The sequence below is a fragment of the Nematolebias whitei genome, chromosome 5, assembly GCF_014905685.2.
Source record: "Nematolebias whitei isolate Nwh7 chromosome 5, NemWhi1, whole genome shotgun sequence".
Taxonomy (NCBI): Eukaryota; Metazoa; Chordata; class Actinopteri; order Cyprinodontiformes; family Rivulidae; genus Nematolebias; species Nematolebias whitei.
The window spans coordinates 43,609,416-43,622,645 of record NC_056502.1 but is presented as its reverse complement, the minus strand read 5'-3'; the positions used below and the strand labels follow the sequence as shown (position 1 = coordinate 43,622,645).

The 13,230-nt window shown below is 41.9% G+C and overlaps 1 protein-coding gene across 1 annotated transcript in view; it reads left to right on the top strand.

Annotated features, from left to right (window-relative positions):
• LOC119410412 (TGF-beta receptor type-2) overlaps positions 1-13,230 on the top strand; it is a 73,899-nt gene that overhangs the window by 42,352 nt on the left and 18,317 nt on the right. Inside the window, exons 5-9 of the mRNA XM_037677323.1 lie at positions 3,132-3,427; positions 3,505-3,753; positions 3,844-3,957; positions 6,694-6,831; positions 8,181-8,322. Of these exons, the coding sequence (XP_037533251.1) occupies positions 3,132-3,427; positions 3,505-3,753; positions 3,844-3,957; positions 6,694-6,831; positions 8,181-8,322 (939 nt within the window). The remainder of the gene's footprint in view (positions 1-3,131; positions 3,428-3,504; positions 3,754-3,843; positions 3,958-6,693; positions 6,832-8,180; positions 8,323-13,230) is intronic.

Genomic DNA, 13,230 nt, shown 5'->3' with positions numbered 1-13,230 from the left:
ATCCATCCATCCATCCATCCATCCATCCATCCATCCATCCATCCATCCATCCATCCATCCATCCATCCATCCATCCATTCATCCATTCATCCATTCATCCATCTTCTCTGCTTAATTGTGATTGCTCAGTGAAGGTAACAGGTCCATGAAAAAAAAAATCCATACAGTCCTCTCCTCAATGACCCTCTCCAGATCCTCCATTGTGGACACAGAATTTTTCCAGCAATATCTGTTTATGCCCCAAGGTCTCCTTCAAGTGGGACATTTCTTGAAAACCTCCACAGGGAGGTGCCCAGGAGGCGTCCTAATCATAAGCCTCAACCACCTCAGTTGACTCTTTCAATGAGAAAGATCAGTAGATCTACTCTGAGCTCCTCCTGGATAATGGAGCTCCTTGACTTAGCTCCAAGGCAGATCCTGGACACACTACAAAGGAATATTGTTTGGTCTTTTGTAATTAAGAGCTCATTCTTTTAGTCATGATCTATACCTCATGACCTTAGGTGAGGGTTGAAATGAAGATGGACACTTAAACTGAGTCTTGCCTTTTAGTTTAGCTCCGTCCTTACCAAGACACATAGCAGCAACACGTTCATTACTACAAAACCCTGTTTCATCAATTCATCTCCCCCTCCATCTTATGCTACTTATTAAAAAAGTTTCACAGATCCTTGAACTCCTCCGCTTGAAGCAGAGACCCACCCTCGCCTGGCAGGGAACATCCAACCTTTTTCCAGTTGAAAACAAGGACCTTGGGCTTATGGCACATTGGCACTGTCTCAACTCTCATCGGTTCCACACCACACCAGTTAAGGGCCTGCCCACTACTGGTACCCACCCCCACTCAGCACAGTTTATGGGACCACTTTGTCTGTGGTTCCAAGCGAACTGCACCAAGGTGATGATTTTGACGTAAGCAGTGGAGATATGTCACTGGATGACCCGCCCAGCAAAACTGCAAACTGGATCTCCATTTCTTCTCTGATCATGTTGACAGAGAGCGCCTCGTGGCTCCTGAGCAAAAATATTAATGGGACTGACAATAATTTTCTGACTCACTAATTGCAAACATTTTGCAAATTGTGTTAAATTTTCTGTATCTCGTGAAAAACAGTCCCATCTAAGAAATCAGAAAAACGGATGTCTCCTGCATACACATCCACCCCCACCTGAAACAGGTCAAATGAGTCTGTTTCAGTGCATGACTAAATTAAAAAGACAACATGCGACTGTCTGACACATGAGAGAGAGAGAGAGAGGATTGTTGAACATTCACACTCCAAATAGTTTGGATCTGTAAAAGATTTGTCACTTTTATAAAAAAAAGAAATGATGTTTGAATACATCATCACCAGTTAAAATAATGTTCAAACACGTGTCACCACAGAGCTCATTAATTAAGATCCATGTTGGCACAAATGTCCCACTCTTTGTCCATCCTCGTCAGTTTTCTGTACTTGTCCCCTCTGTCTGCTCCACATGGATTAAACAGAATATCTTCACAACACAGAAGGTTTTGCTGCAGCTTTTCCTGCATTTGAGTTCACGTCAAGTCAAGTGTCGCTGGTTCCATCAATGTGCTAAAACCATCCGAGTGTGTCCGGGGCACAGAATCTGACGCCCCACATGAGACTCTGTTGGAGTTGGCTGTTTGGACCACTGGACATGTTCCGATCCGCTTGATGAGCGTGGGTCACTCAGTGGTAGCACCCCATAACAAAAGTAAAAAACTGAAAATGAATTACTAAAAATATTTTTAAATTCCATTTAAAGTTGTCAAAATAGATGAAAAATACACAGAACAAAACAATTCACAGGAAGCTCAGTAAGTAATCTACATTTTTTATTAGGGGGAACTACTTTGTGGAGTAAATACATTTTTAGGTGTGACCACCTACCCCTATGGAATCAGAATAAACTTTATTATCATTGCACCGAGATACAACAAGAACATGTATGTACAGTCGTCTGAAAGATGGGCAGAGTGCACGAAGCTGCTACTATGAAAGCCCGGCCCTCTTATTCTTATTCAGAATTATATTTTGCTTAGATGAGAAAAGAGGAGAAGACACAATGAGAGACAGTATAAAAAAAGATCTCTCACGCTGTGTCCTAGACAGGACACGATTTGAGGCATCAAAAAACCTACCACAGCAAAGCAACATAAAAAGACATGATGCATTTACATATAGGCCGGTGAAGACATTGAATTTTTAAAGGAAAGTCGTAACATAGTCCAGAGCCCCCCCCCCCCCACACACACACACACACACACACACACACACACACACAGCCGTTGTCCAGATAAGAGATGTTATTCATCATCAGCTCAGTTGAGGGTCTGTCACGTCCACAGCATTGGGGAAGGGAGAGTTGAGGAGACAGACAAAGCATCTTTGTTGTTTTCAAAACATTCCAGGAGGAGTTGAGATATGTTCGGAGTCAAGGCCACAGTTTGGGTCAGGCAGAACTCGTGAATTGCTATTTCTGCCTTTTAAAGTCTCTCGCTGGTATATATTCCTTTGATGGAAACTCCAAACAGCTGAATTGATTCCTTAAAGTCGAGCTCACAGCTTCTCCAAGATTATTCCCACCTTCATGTGTGCTGCTAGAGAGTTCACAGTCCTGACAACAGCTGCTCCAGCTCTCTGACGCAGCTCCACATAATTCAGTCTGAGTGCTGCCGAGCTTCAACACATCCACACGAATTTGTAGACAATCCAGAATTTACCAGTCAAACAGCAAAAAAAAAAACTGTTGTCATTATGAATCCAATTTGTTTCCGTCGAGGTAAGAGGGTCCTCCTTACCCTGACTCCAGTCGGGAGCAGTTGATCAATTTGTTGAGAGACCAGCTGAACCTTCGAATTAAGAGGTATGCAGAAAAAAAGAGGCTCTTTAAGGGTTCACATGACAAGAGGGCAAGCAGGGAAGTGTGTGTGTGTGGGGGGGGGGGGGGCTACGGAGCACCGGGAAACACGTCGGACTTCACTGAAGTACAAAGAGAAAACACACACTGCAGACCAAACATTGTTGTGTGTTTGGGTTTTTGTTTGTCTTCTTTTAGTCTCCTTTTAATCGACCTTGTCTTAACCAACTCTCTGTTTTTACACCTTTCTGTCACCGTTTCAGTCGTCGATCCAACTCCAGAGGGCCCTCTGATGTCTGTGATCCTGGTCAGCCTTCTGCCACTGCTGGGGACAGGGGTTGTGGTTGCTGGGATGTTCTACTGGTACCAGGTTCATCGGCGACGCCAGCTCAGTCAGGAATGGGAGAACAAATTGAAACTGCGCAAACCTAAAGCCAGTGGTCCGGACTGCAGTGACGCCTGTGCCATTATGGATGACGATGGGTCAGACAGCAGTTCGACTCACGCTAACAACCTGAACCACAACACTGAGCCTCTGCCTATAGACCTGGACCGGCTGGTGAGGAACACTACTAGTACTAAAGAGTTGTTCTCAGTGTTTCATATACTCTAACCATGTTTATTATTATATCCCAGGTGGGTAAAGGTCGCTTTGCTCAGGTATTTAAGGCTAAACTAAACCAGACCACCTCAGATCAGTTTGAAACAGTGGCTGTGAAAATATTCCCCTATGAGGAGTACGCCTCCTGGAAGAACGAGAAAGACATCTTCTCTAATAAAGACCTCCGACATGAGAACGTCCTCCACTTCCTGACAGCTGAGGAGAGGAAGGTAGAGAATCAGTACTGGCTCATCACTGCCTTCCATCCGAATGGAAACCTCCAGGTTAGTTCATCCCAATTATGAGAGGATCCTATAATCAGGTTGAAGGATAACGGTAAGAATGCAGCAAAGCTGAACATCTCTGTCCTGTAGGAGTACCTGACAGATCATGTCATCAGCTGGGAGGAACTGCAAGTGTTGAGTAGCTCCCTGGCCCAGGGTGTGGCCCACCTCCACAGTGATCGGCTGCCCTGTGGACGTCCTAAGGTAGTACTTTGTGACTATACATATTTATGTTTCACAAGTAATCAAAAGATGGATATCTACAACTGATTAATTTAGGAATTAATCCAATTCAAGATGCTAGTTGAGGTTAGCCTGCACCACGATGACTGTGCCTGAGTCATTTACAGATATGAAGTTAATCTTCTAATTTACAACACACACTCTGAGCATGACAGCCCATGATTTGGCATGAAATAATTCATACTGTTAAACGTTTTGACTCAAATGGCTTTAACTCCATCATTTCTCAACATCAGATGATCTTGGTGTGAAACTCTGGAATAAAAGGCAGCACGCAATATGCATTAATTTAAGAATGACTTAGGCTTTTAACTCAAAAAGGCATTAGTGACAGCTTGACTGAGCTGTTATGAAGTTTCCAAATACTTTTTGATTTGTGGTACTTAAAGTAAAGACAGAGAAGCCATTTACAGGACATTGTAACATCAGTAAGTCAAGTTTATCTACTGAGATGAACAGTAGAACAGCAACATCCCACCATGAAGAACTCAAAACAGTAAAAGTCCAGCTGGAAGGTGGTGAGTGAGCAGCTGGACAAGTAGTTTCTCTGAACACCCTCTCATGAGGAGAAACTACACCAAACCTTTGGGAGGAGACACACGTTTCACTGTGGACAATGGAAATCTCTCCCAGTATAGCTACTGTTTATATCTGTGCAACTTTGTGGAAGTTGAACACCTGCAGCAAAACGATTCCACCGTGGGCTAAGGACATAACGCATCACTGAGTTAGTCTCCGCTTGCTGGTTTTCAGCTTTAAAGCCAGTAGTCTACACTGTACTGCACACAATTGCAAACAGCGTTTGTGAGGGAACCTCCAAAATGTCTGGAAATGTTTCTGTGGGCTCTCCGTCTTCTTTCATGAGTCGCAGTCGCATTTGTGTTGCCTAGATTTTCAGCGTGTTTAAAAACACAAACATTCTCTGAAAATAGTTGGTGCAGGCATGTTGAACCCTTCTCATTTGGGTTTTTGCAATCTTAGAGCCTTAAAGCTGCGTGTTTGTGAACTGCTGCACCATATGCACTGCTTGCAAATGCAGAACAAGACGCAGAGATGTTTGTAAGAATCCTTCTCAAACTGTCGCGTTCTATTCTGCTTTAAGTGAGGGTTCCTCTCTGAGCTCTGTTTCGTACACAGTGTTACAGTTTGACAGGTGTACCGCCCCAGCCAAACTCCCACCTGACATTGTTTCTAGGGTGGGTCATGCCAGCATAAAAGAAAGAACGTTGAAAGAAAGTGCTGTCTGTTGTCATCATGGTATGTTTCTATAAAATGATGAAATTACTTCTCTGTATTTAACCCATCACACCTGAGATACACCAGGTGGAGCAGTGGGCAGCTTTGTAAGCACCTGGGAGCAGTTAGGGATTAGACGTCTTGCTCACCAACACCCCAACAGGTGGACATGATGGGGAGTTGAATATGTGACTTTCTGGTCCCAAGTTGGCTGCCCTGCCTCGACACCATCTTGGCATAAGCTGGGTGCTTGATGCCACTTGGGGATTGTTTCCCCACCACACAGGAGAATGAGAAAAAATTATAAGCGCCTTGACATTTTACCACCACATATTGAGAAGTAACAGGACTTTTGTCTAGTGTGTACAATGTGGGTAGTGGTAGGGAAGGAAATACTGTGCACGGCTGAAATACTATGGGCTTAAAAATAGGCCATGCAAAACATTGCTGCACTACTCACTGGTCGCTTGGTGGCAAACCCTCAAATTTGATCTTTTCTTGTAATCTTGAGTTGCCCACTGGTCTACAGTGGTTGCAGCTCAGTGAGATACTGACCTTAGGAGAGTGATTTATACTATGAAATGTTGAACCTAAAACCTTTTTAAAATTTTGGATGCAATAGAATATGGCAGAGCTGACTGTCTAAACCCCAAAAAACATTTGTAGGACTGAATAGGACAAGTATTACGTTCAAATAAAGTTATTCAGCTACTAGTAAGACACAGTATGTTGTATTTATTTTGATGTTTTCACAAGAGCACAAAAATCCTCTCATGTGCCTCATACTTCTTGTTCTTAAAGGGATCCACGATTAGTTGTAACATTAGACTTTATTTGAGAAATATTTATTTTAGACGTTAAAAGAATACAGTAAAAATATTGTAGGCTGTTTAGTTTTTATAAAATTGAATAAAATATTGTCACACGGACGTCGCCATGTTGTTTATGCTGCAATTCATTCTGGGTAAATTATATATGCTAGGTCCTGTAGTGCTAGCTCTATCCAGCCAAAACAGCTCTGAGTAATGTTACTCCTTTTTGTTTGCATGGATGACCGCTTGAACATGTGTGATCATAGGAAGCTTCTTTTTGGGACAATTCAAATTTTAACTTTACTTGTTCTGATTTCCTGAACACAGCCGAGTCCTCAGTTCAAAGCTGCTCACAAACTGCGGACATGAGTTAGATTTGACCAAGATGCAAGCTGTTTCTGTTGGTTCCTCCTTCTGGTCTGACTCAGTTTTTCTGGACTTGTTGTTTATTGCACTATTGTGACACCAAGTGGCTGAGTCACAAATTGCTTCTTTAAATGTGAGGAAAATACAAGAAGTTCATTCATCGCTCCGTATTAAACACATAAAACCACAAGTTCATCAACAGAGTTTGTTCTACATTTGCTGTTGCACTGAGGCTTTTTTATTGTAAAACTGCCACTATACTCTAAGTTTGCTGCACCCGTAGGTGCCCATAGTGCACAGAGACCTGAAGAGCTCCAACATCCTGGTGAAGAACAACCTGACCTGCTGCTTGTGTGACTTGGGCCTGGCTCTTTGTCTGGACAGCAGCCTGACTGTAGACGATCTCGCCAACAGTGGACAGGTCAGTGTTCTAGCAGTCTTTTGTTTTCATTCTTTACAATAAAAAATGTCTCTTTCTTTATTGGGAACGTCTTAGCAAGAATATTTTTCTCTAACAGAATGTAAAAAAAGTCACAGGACAAAGTTTCCACCTTCCTCAGCATCCACCATTTGGTCTTCTTCTCTGAGTTTAGTCTTCCTCTCTTCTTCACAACAAAAGCACCACTTCGTCTCAAACTGTGGGATTTGAAAGCTTTTATCTGCATCTATCATTATTCTAACAGTTTACAACAACGTCCAGCAGAATTGGTGAAGTTTCAAGAGAAGTATGAGCTGATGTATATATTGTACCTCCTTCTGATAAACTCTTCTCTTGGGTGTGTTTCGATGAGATAAATCTTGTTGAGCTCATAAAAAAATAAAAATGGACAGAGGGCCAGTAGTCAAAGGATAATAGTCATAACATGTTTATTAGAGATATGCAGAATGCATTAACCCAACACAACCAAACATCCATCCATCCATCCATTTTCTTTACCCGCTTATTCCATTTTGGGTCACGGGGGTCGCTGGTGCCCATGTCCAGCAATCACTGTGCGAGGGGCGGGGTACACCCTGGATGGGTCGCAAGTCCATCACAGGGCCACATAGAGACAAACGAGACAAACAACCATTCACTCTCTCATTCACACCTAGGGACAATTTAGAGTTACCAATCAGCCTAACACGCATGTTTTTGGTCTCTGTGAGGAAACTGGAGTACCCGGAGAAAATCGATGCATGCACGGAGAGAACATGCAAACTCCACCCAGAAAGGCCCCCGAACCGGGGTTTGAACCAAGGACCTGCTCGCTGAGAGGCAGCAGCTCTACCAGTTGCGCCACCGTGCTGCCCTCAGTTGTTTCCATCAGAATTAAATTCTTTGTTGATCCATGTCCACTCACATGTCCAAGGTTAGCCGTCACAAAGTTTTCCACTCACATGTGGAAGCTGGAGAGTCCCAGATTTAAATATAAGCTCAACATGTGTTTACGTGGGTCTTATTTTCTGTTGCCATGTGACAAAAGGTGTTTCATGTGAAACAAGTGGTCTAAAGTCTGCAGCCAGGACGCTTCTGCTTGATTTTGTTTGTAAAATGGATTTAGAAAGATGCGAAGTTTTGCTTAACTGAAAAGAAGGTTGTACTTCTTCATGATGCAAAAGTCTAACTTTCAGCTTTACGTATATGGTTAGGCAGGGGAACTCGTTTCATGGTACACCCTCCTCTTTTCTAATTGTTTGTTTTAATGATTCTAAAACAAAACGTGTTTTTTTCAGTGCTCTGTGTGTAATCTGTGTGTGCACGTGTGTCAACTCCTCATACTTCTGCAGGTTGGTACTGCACGTTACATGGCGCCTGAAGTGCTGGAGGCCCGACTCAACCTGGAGAACATCGAGTCCTTCAAGCAGACAGACATTTACTCCATGTCCCTGGTGCTGTGGGAAATGACATCAAGATGCAAAGCTGTTGGAGGTCAGTGTGCACAGATGTACACATTACAAACACGTCTCTGGTAGCATCAGCTCCAAGCAACTCGATGTGCAATGCCATGAAACACAAGACTGTTTGAACCCTTATTTTATTCACAATGGACTTTAGTAAACATGACAGATGTTGACATTGAGAAATTGTCTGTGGGGACAAAATAGTAATATGAAAACCCATCCATCATCTTTACCCGCTTCGTCCTTTTCGGGTCACGGGGGGTCACTGGTGTCCATGTCCAGCAGTAACTGTGTGAGAGGCGTGGGACACCTGGACAGGTCTCCAGTCCATCACAGGGACACATAGAGACAAACAACCATTCACTCTCTCACTCACACCTAGAGACAAGTTAGAGTTACCAATCAGCCTAACATGCATGTTTTTGGTCTGTGGGAGGAAACTGGAGTACCTGGAGAAAACCCACGCATGCACGGAGAGAACATGCAAACTCCACCCAGAAAGGCCCACTGACGAGCTGCTCTCTGAGAGACGGCAGCTGCACCACCGTGCCACCTGCAAGCATATTATGAATAATAAAATGATGCAGGAGCATTTAGCAACAAATTAGCATAATTAGCTACAGATCAGTAAAAATGCTGGGAATTTAGCAGTTTAGAGACTCAGAATCTCTTAGAAGTGAAGATGGGCAGGGGTTCTCCAGCCTCCCAAAACTAACGTCTAAAAATGGTGAAGCAAATGAAACTCTGTGTCCTTCTTCAGGACGAAGCTCGTATGAAGTGGACTGAGGCAAAGTGGAAAACTGTTCTGTGGTCAGACAAATTAAACAGTGAATGTTCTGGTGGGGAGCCACACGTCTCATGTTCTCCTCTCTAAAGAGGAGCGGGACCATGCAGCCTGTTGTCAGTACATGCAGTTTTAAAGCCTGCCTCTCTGAAGGTATAAGGGTGCATTTATGCCTATGGAACGGCCTGTTTACACTGCTGGAAAGGCCCCATCAGTGCAGAGAAATATATACAGGGTTTAGAACGTCATGTTCCATCTCGTAAAAGATTCAGCAGGAAAGACATGGGATTGATCCTGAATCCTGCATCAATATACAAAATATGAGATTTGCAAACCACTGCATGGTGTTTTAGTTTTTACATTTTACCCTCAACTTTTTCACACATTATATTTATTATACACAAAAAAAAATACAATGGCAAAATATAAGTAGATTGTTCTTTTGTTTATTTCAGTAACTATGCATTACAATTTAAAAACCAGCATGGCGTTTTTAAAATGTCCCAAGACATCGTCTTCCTTCTCCACACAGAAGTTCTTAACTGGGTCTTTCTGTATAAAACCAATACTGTAGTGAGAAGTTACTGGTCTACAGTGTCCTGTTGGTGGATGAGGGTCTGGGGGTCAGCGGGGAGCCTGATGGTCTTGTCTTTCAGACTGAACCTCTCAGCTCCAGGTCTCTGCAGCCGGAATCTGAGGAATGTCTGATGTGTGAGGGAGACAATAAGAGCCCTGTTCTTGTCCTTCTTTGGGCAGAAATTATGGAGGAGGGAGAGTTTGAAGCAGTTACTGTACCTGTTTCACTGCCTGTGCATGGACTGAGCAGTGCTTGAGAGAGTCTACACTTAAAGGGATATTCTGGTCATTTTGGAAGTGATGTTCTGTCAAATAGTTGTCGGTAGTTTGTACCTTTTCAGCAGTGACATCAGTCACAGAGCACGGAGTGCAGAGAAAAGGCAGAAGTCTTCCTCCAGGCCAAATGACCAGTCAGATGAGGGTGTTTGATTGATCTCAGGCTTATAAAACAACTCTTTTGCAAAACTGATGTATCACTAGAACACCACATTATCCAGTATTTAAGCTTTACACTTTTTCATGACACTGCTTGCTTAATTTGTTGCCATTTTCTCTGTTGAATAATGTCTGTCTAAGTCTGAAGCATAGATAAGCTGTGTAGACAGTGATTGTACTGATGTATCAGTGCATCTGATCAGTGCATCATCAGTCCACAGGTTTACTCTACTCCCGGCATACTGATGCATTCAGCAGCTGGATCTCCCAACAAAATGCATTCTGTGCATGCACAAATGAGTTTGCATTTATTTGTTTTGTTGTACAGCACTTTGGTTGACCTTGCTGCTGTTTTTAAGTACTTTATAAATAAAGTGGTATGCTATGGTATGGTCAGTCAGTACTCCAGGACAGTAAGAGAGTCTTGAAAATCTTTCTGGTCTCATTTGGATAGCTGCCTTTTTTCTGAACCGTCTGAGACATTTAGAATGAGGCGGCTACATTCCAACATCTGTGTGTTTGTGTATTTTCTGCCTGGAGAGACAGAGGAGTGGTGGAGGTACCAGACAGACCATAGTCCTGTTTCTATATCTTAATCTGGATTTGTGTTTTTATGTATGCAACTGTGTGGTTTTCCTCTGTCTGCACCGCAACAACAGGGGGTAGAACAGTGGACTGAAATACTAGCTAGCACTGGCATTGTTGTTGTTGTCAGCTATAGGACATTCTTCATGTGTCTCCGAGCATTTTATCCTGAATTAGCCTGCAGGGTGTGGCGGGGTCTGCATGTTCTGTCTGAGCTGAGGGTGTGCAGAGGAAATGGAGCATGGTAAGGAGTTTGCACATGCCAAGAAAAAGACTTGTGGTCTGTGGAGGGAAACAGCTATTGGCAACACGTGTCAAGAAACTGATGGATATATCCTGCTGGTGCTTTCAAGCTGATGACCAGCATGGATAAATGTTTACTCTTAGAAGAAGATGTGCACGTGTTTTATGAAAACAGAATGTGTGCATTTCACTTTATGGGCAGCTTAATCTCTGTAATGGATAAAACACACCTGAAATGAATCAATCAATCAATCCAGTTTTATTTATAAAGCCCTTTTCATTTAGTGAATATCATACAAAGTTTAGTTTACATCAGATAAAATCTTAACATAAAATTTAAAGACTAAGCATTCCTTGAAAGACTGTATATTGCCATTTCATGCCAGGGTTTTAAACTAAGATCACCTTTCAATATTAAAAGATGGAGTTGTAGCTGTTTGTTCAAACCTTCAAAATGATGTCATGCATGATGTCATGCATTATCTTGAGATCTTGTGATTGAAAGTGTGTGCTGTGAATGCCTCTCAGCTCAGTATCTGTAAAACATGCTTGTGTTGGCTAAAGGCCATCTGACTCCAAAGGTCATTGGAATTTAGATCTATAGCCAATTACCTGTTTTAGTCAAACCTGTAAAGTTGTTCTTGTGATATTTTGCTAACAGACAGTGTTAATTGTAAGAGTTAAAACATAAAAAGACTCAAGGATCAGGAGGGCTTTGAAGTAAATGGTAAATGGACTGTACTTATACAGCACCTTTCTATCTTATTTCAAGACACTCAAAGTGCTTTACACTACAATCTGTGTCTCATTTACCCATTCATACAGCTCTATACTAGATCTCTACAAAGCTAATTGAACAAATCATTCTAATGAGACTAATCAGAGCTTTATCACATTCATACACTGATGGGACACACATCGGAGGCAATGAGGGGTTCAGTGTCTTGCCCAGGGACACTTCAGCATGTGACTGCTTGTGGATTCGGACCCCCAACTCTCGCATTGGAGGACGACTGCTCTAACCACTCAGCCACAGCTGCCCCAAGTCCATTAAGAAGTGGGTGAGATGGGGATGCTGACCAATAATAATAATAATAATAATGATAATAATAATAATAATAATAATAATAATAATAATAATAATGACAATAATAATAATAATAATTATTATTATTATTATTATTATTATTATTATTATTATTATTATTATTATTATGATGTATTTTTAGGCTTTTTTTAAGCAGTGAGATTTACAACCAAACTGTAAAAATCTTCTCTTAAAACATGAACGTGTAAAATACATATTTAACATTAATATACGGTTTATAGTGTTCCTGTGTTTTTACAGTTTTGTTTTTCATCTGAATTTTTTTCATGATTGCTATGTTAGCATTTTTTTTTTCTTTTTTATTGTCTATGTTATATTGATGGTTGTATAACATTTACATTTTCCTAGATGGGGAGCAATACAGTTATTTTATCTTTTCTCATTGTAATGCTAATGCATATAAGGCTTTTTGTTCATTTTTATTATACATTTTTTTTTATAATTATTTATCAGAATACTTTTTTTTTCCATTTAGTCAGTGATTTTCATCCAGATGGGATTACCAAGACGCTGCATGATGAGTTCCTCTTTGTTGGTTCTGATTGGTTTAGACCTGACTGGACCCACTGTGGTCACTGTAAGCTGTAACGTGCTGTCAATCACAAGACAACGGTCTGAGCAGTGCTACATTACAATATGTTTACCAGAATAAGGAAATTGTGTGAAACAGATTACACCTGTCAGCTTACTGTTTGACTGCAGTAGATTTTTACAGGTTAAAATCCTCTGTCTTTATTCTGACACAACTCTGTGAAGTCACTGACCACCATAAGCTTCATAATTTTTCTTATATCATGCCTGTCCAATAATTAAGCTCATCAAGAGATAACTCTACAAAAATGTTACCCAAATGGGTCTCCACCCATCCATCCACTCATCCATACATCCACCCACCCACCCATCCATCCATCCATCTGTCCATTATCTTTTGCTCATTCCAAAGTCGGGTCGCAGGCACAGCAGCTTGAGCAGAGAGGTCCAGACATCTCTTTCCACAGCCACCTCTTCCAGTTCTTCTGGGAGGACTCCAGCATGTTCCCAGGCCAACCGAGAGACCTAGTCTCCCCAGCATGTCCTGGGTCTTCCCTGGGGTCTCCTCCCATTGCCTCCGATGTGTGTCTGATCGGTGTATGAATGTGATCTAAAGCATTGATTAATCTCTTTAGAATGATTTGTTCAATTAGCTTTGTAGAGATGTAGCAGAG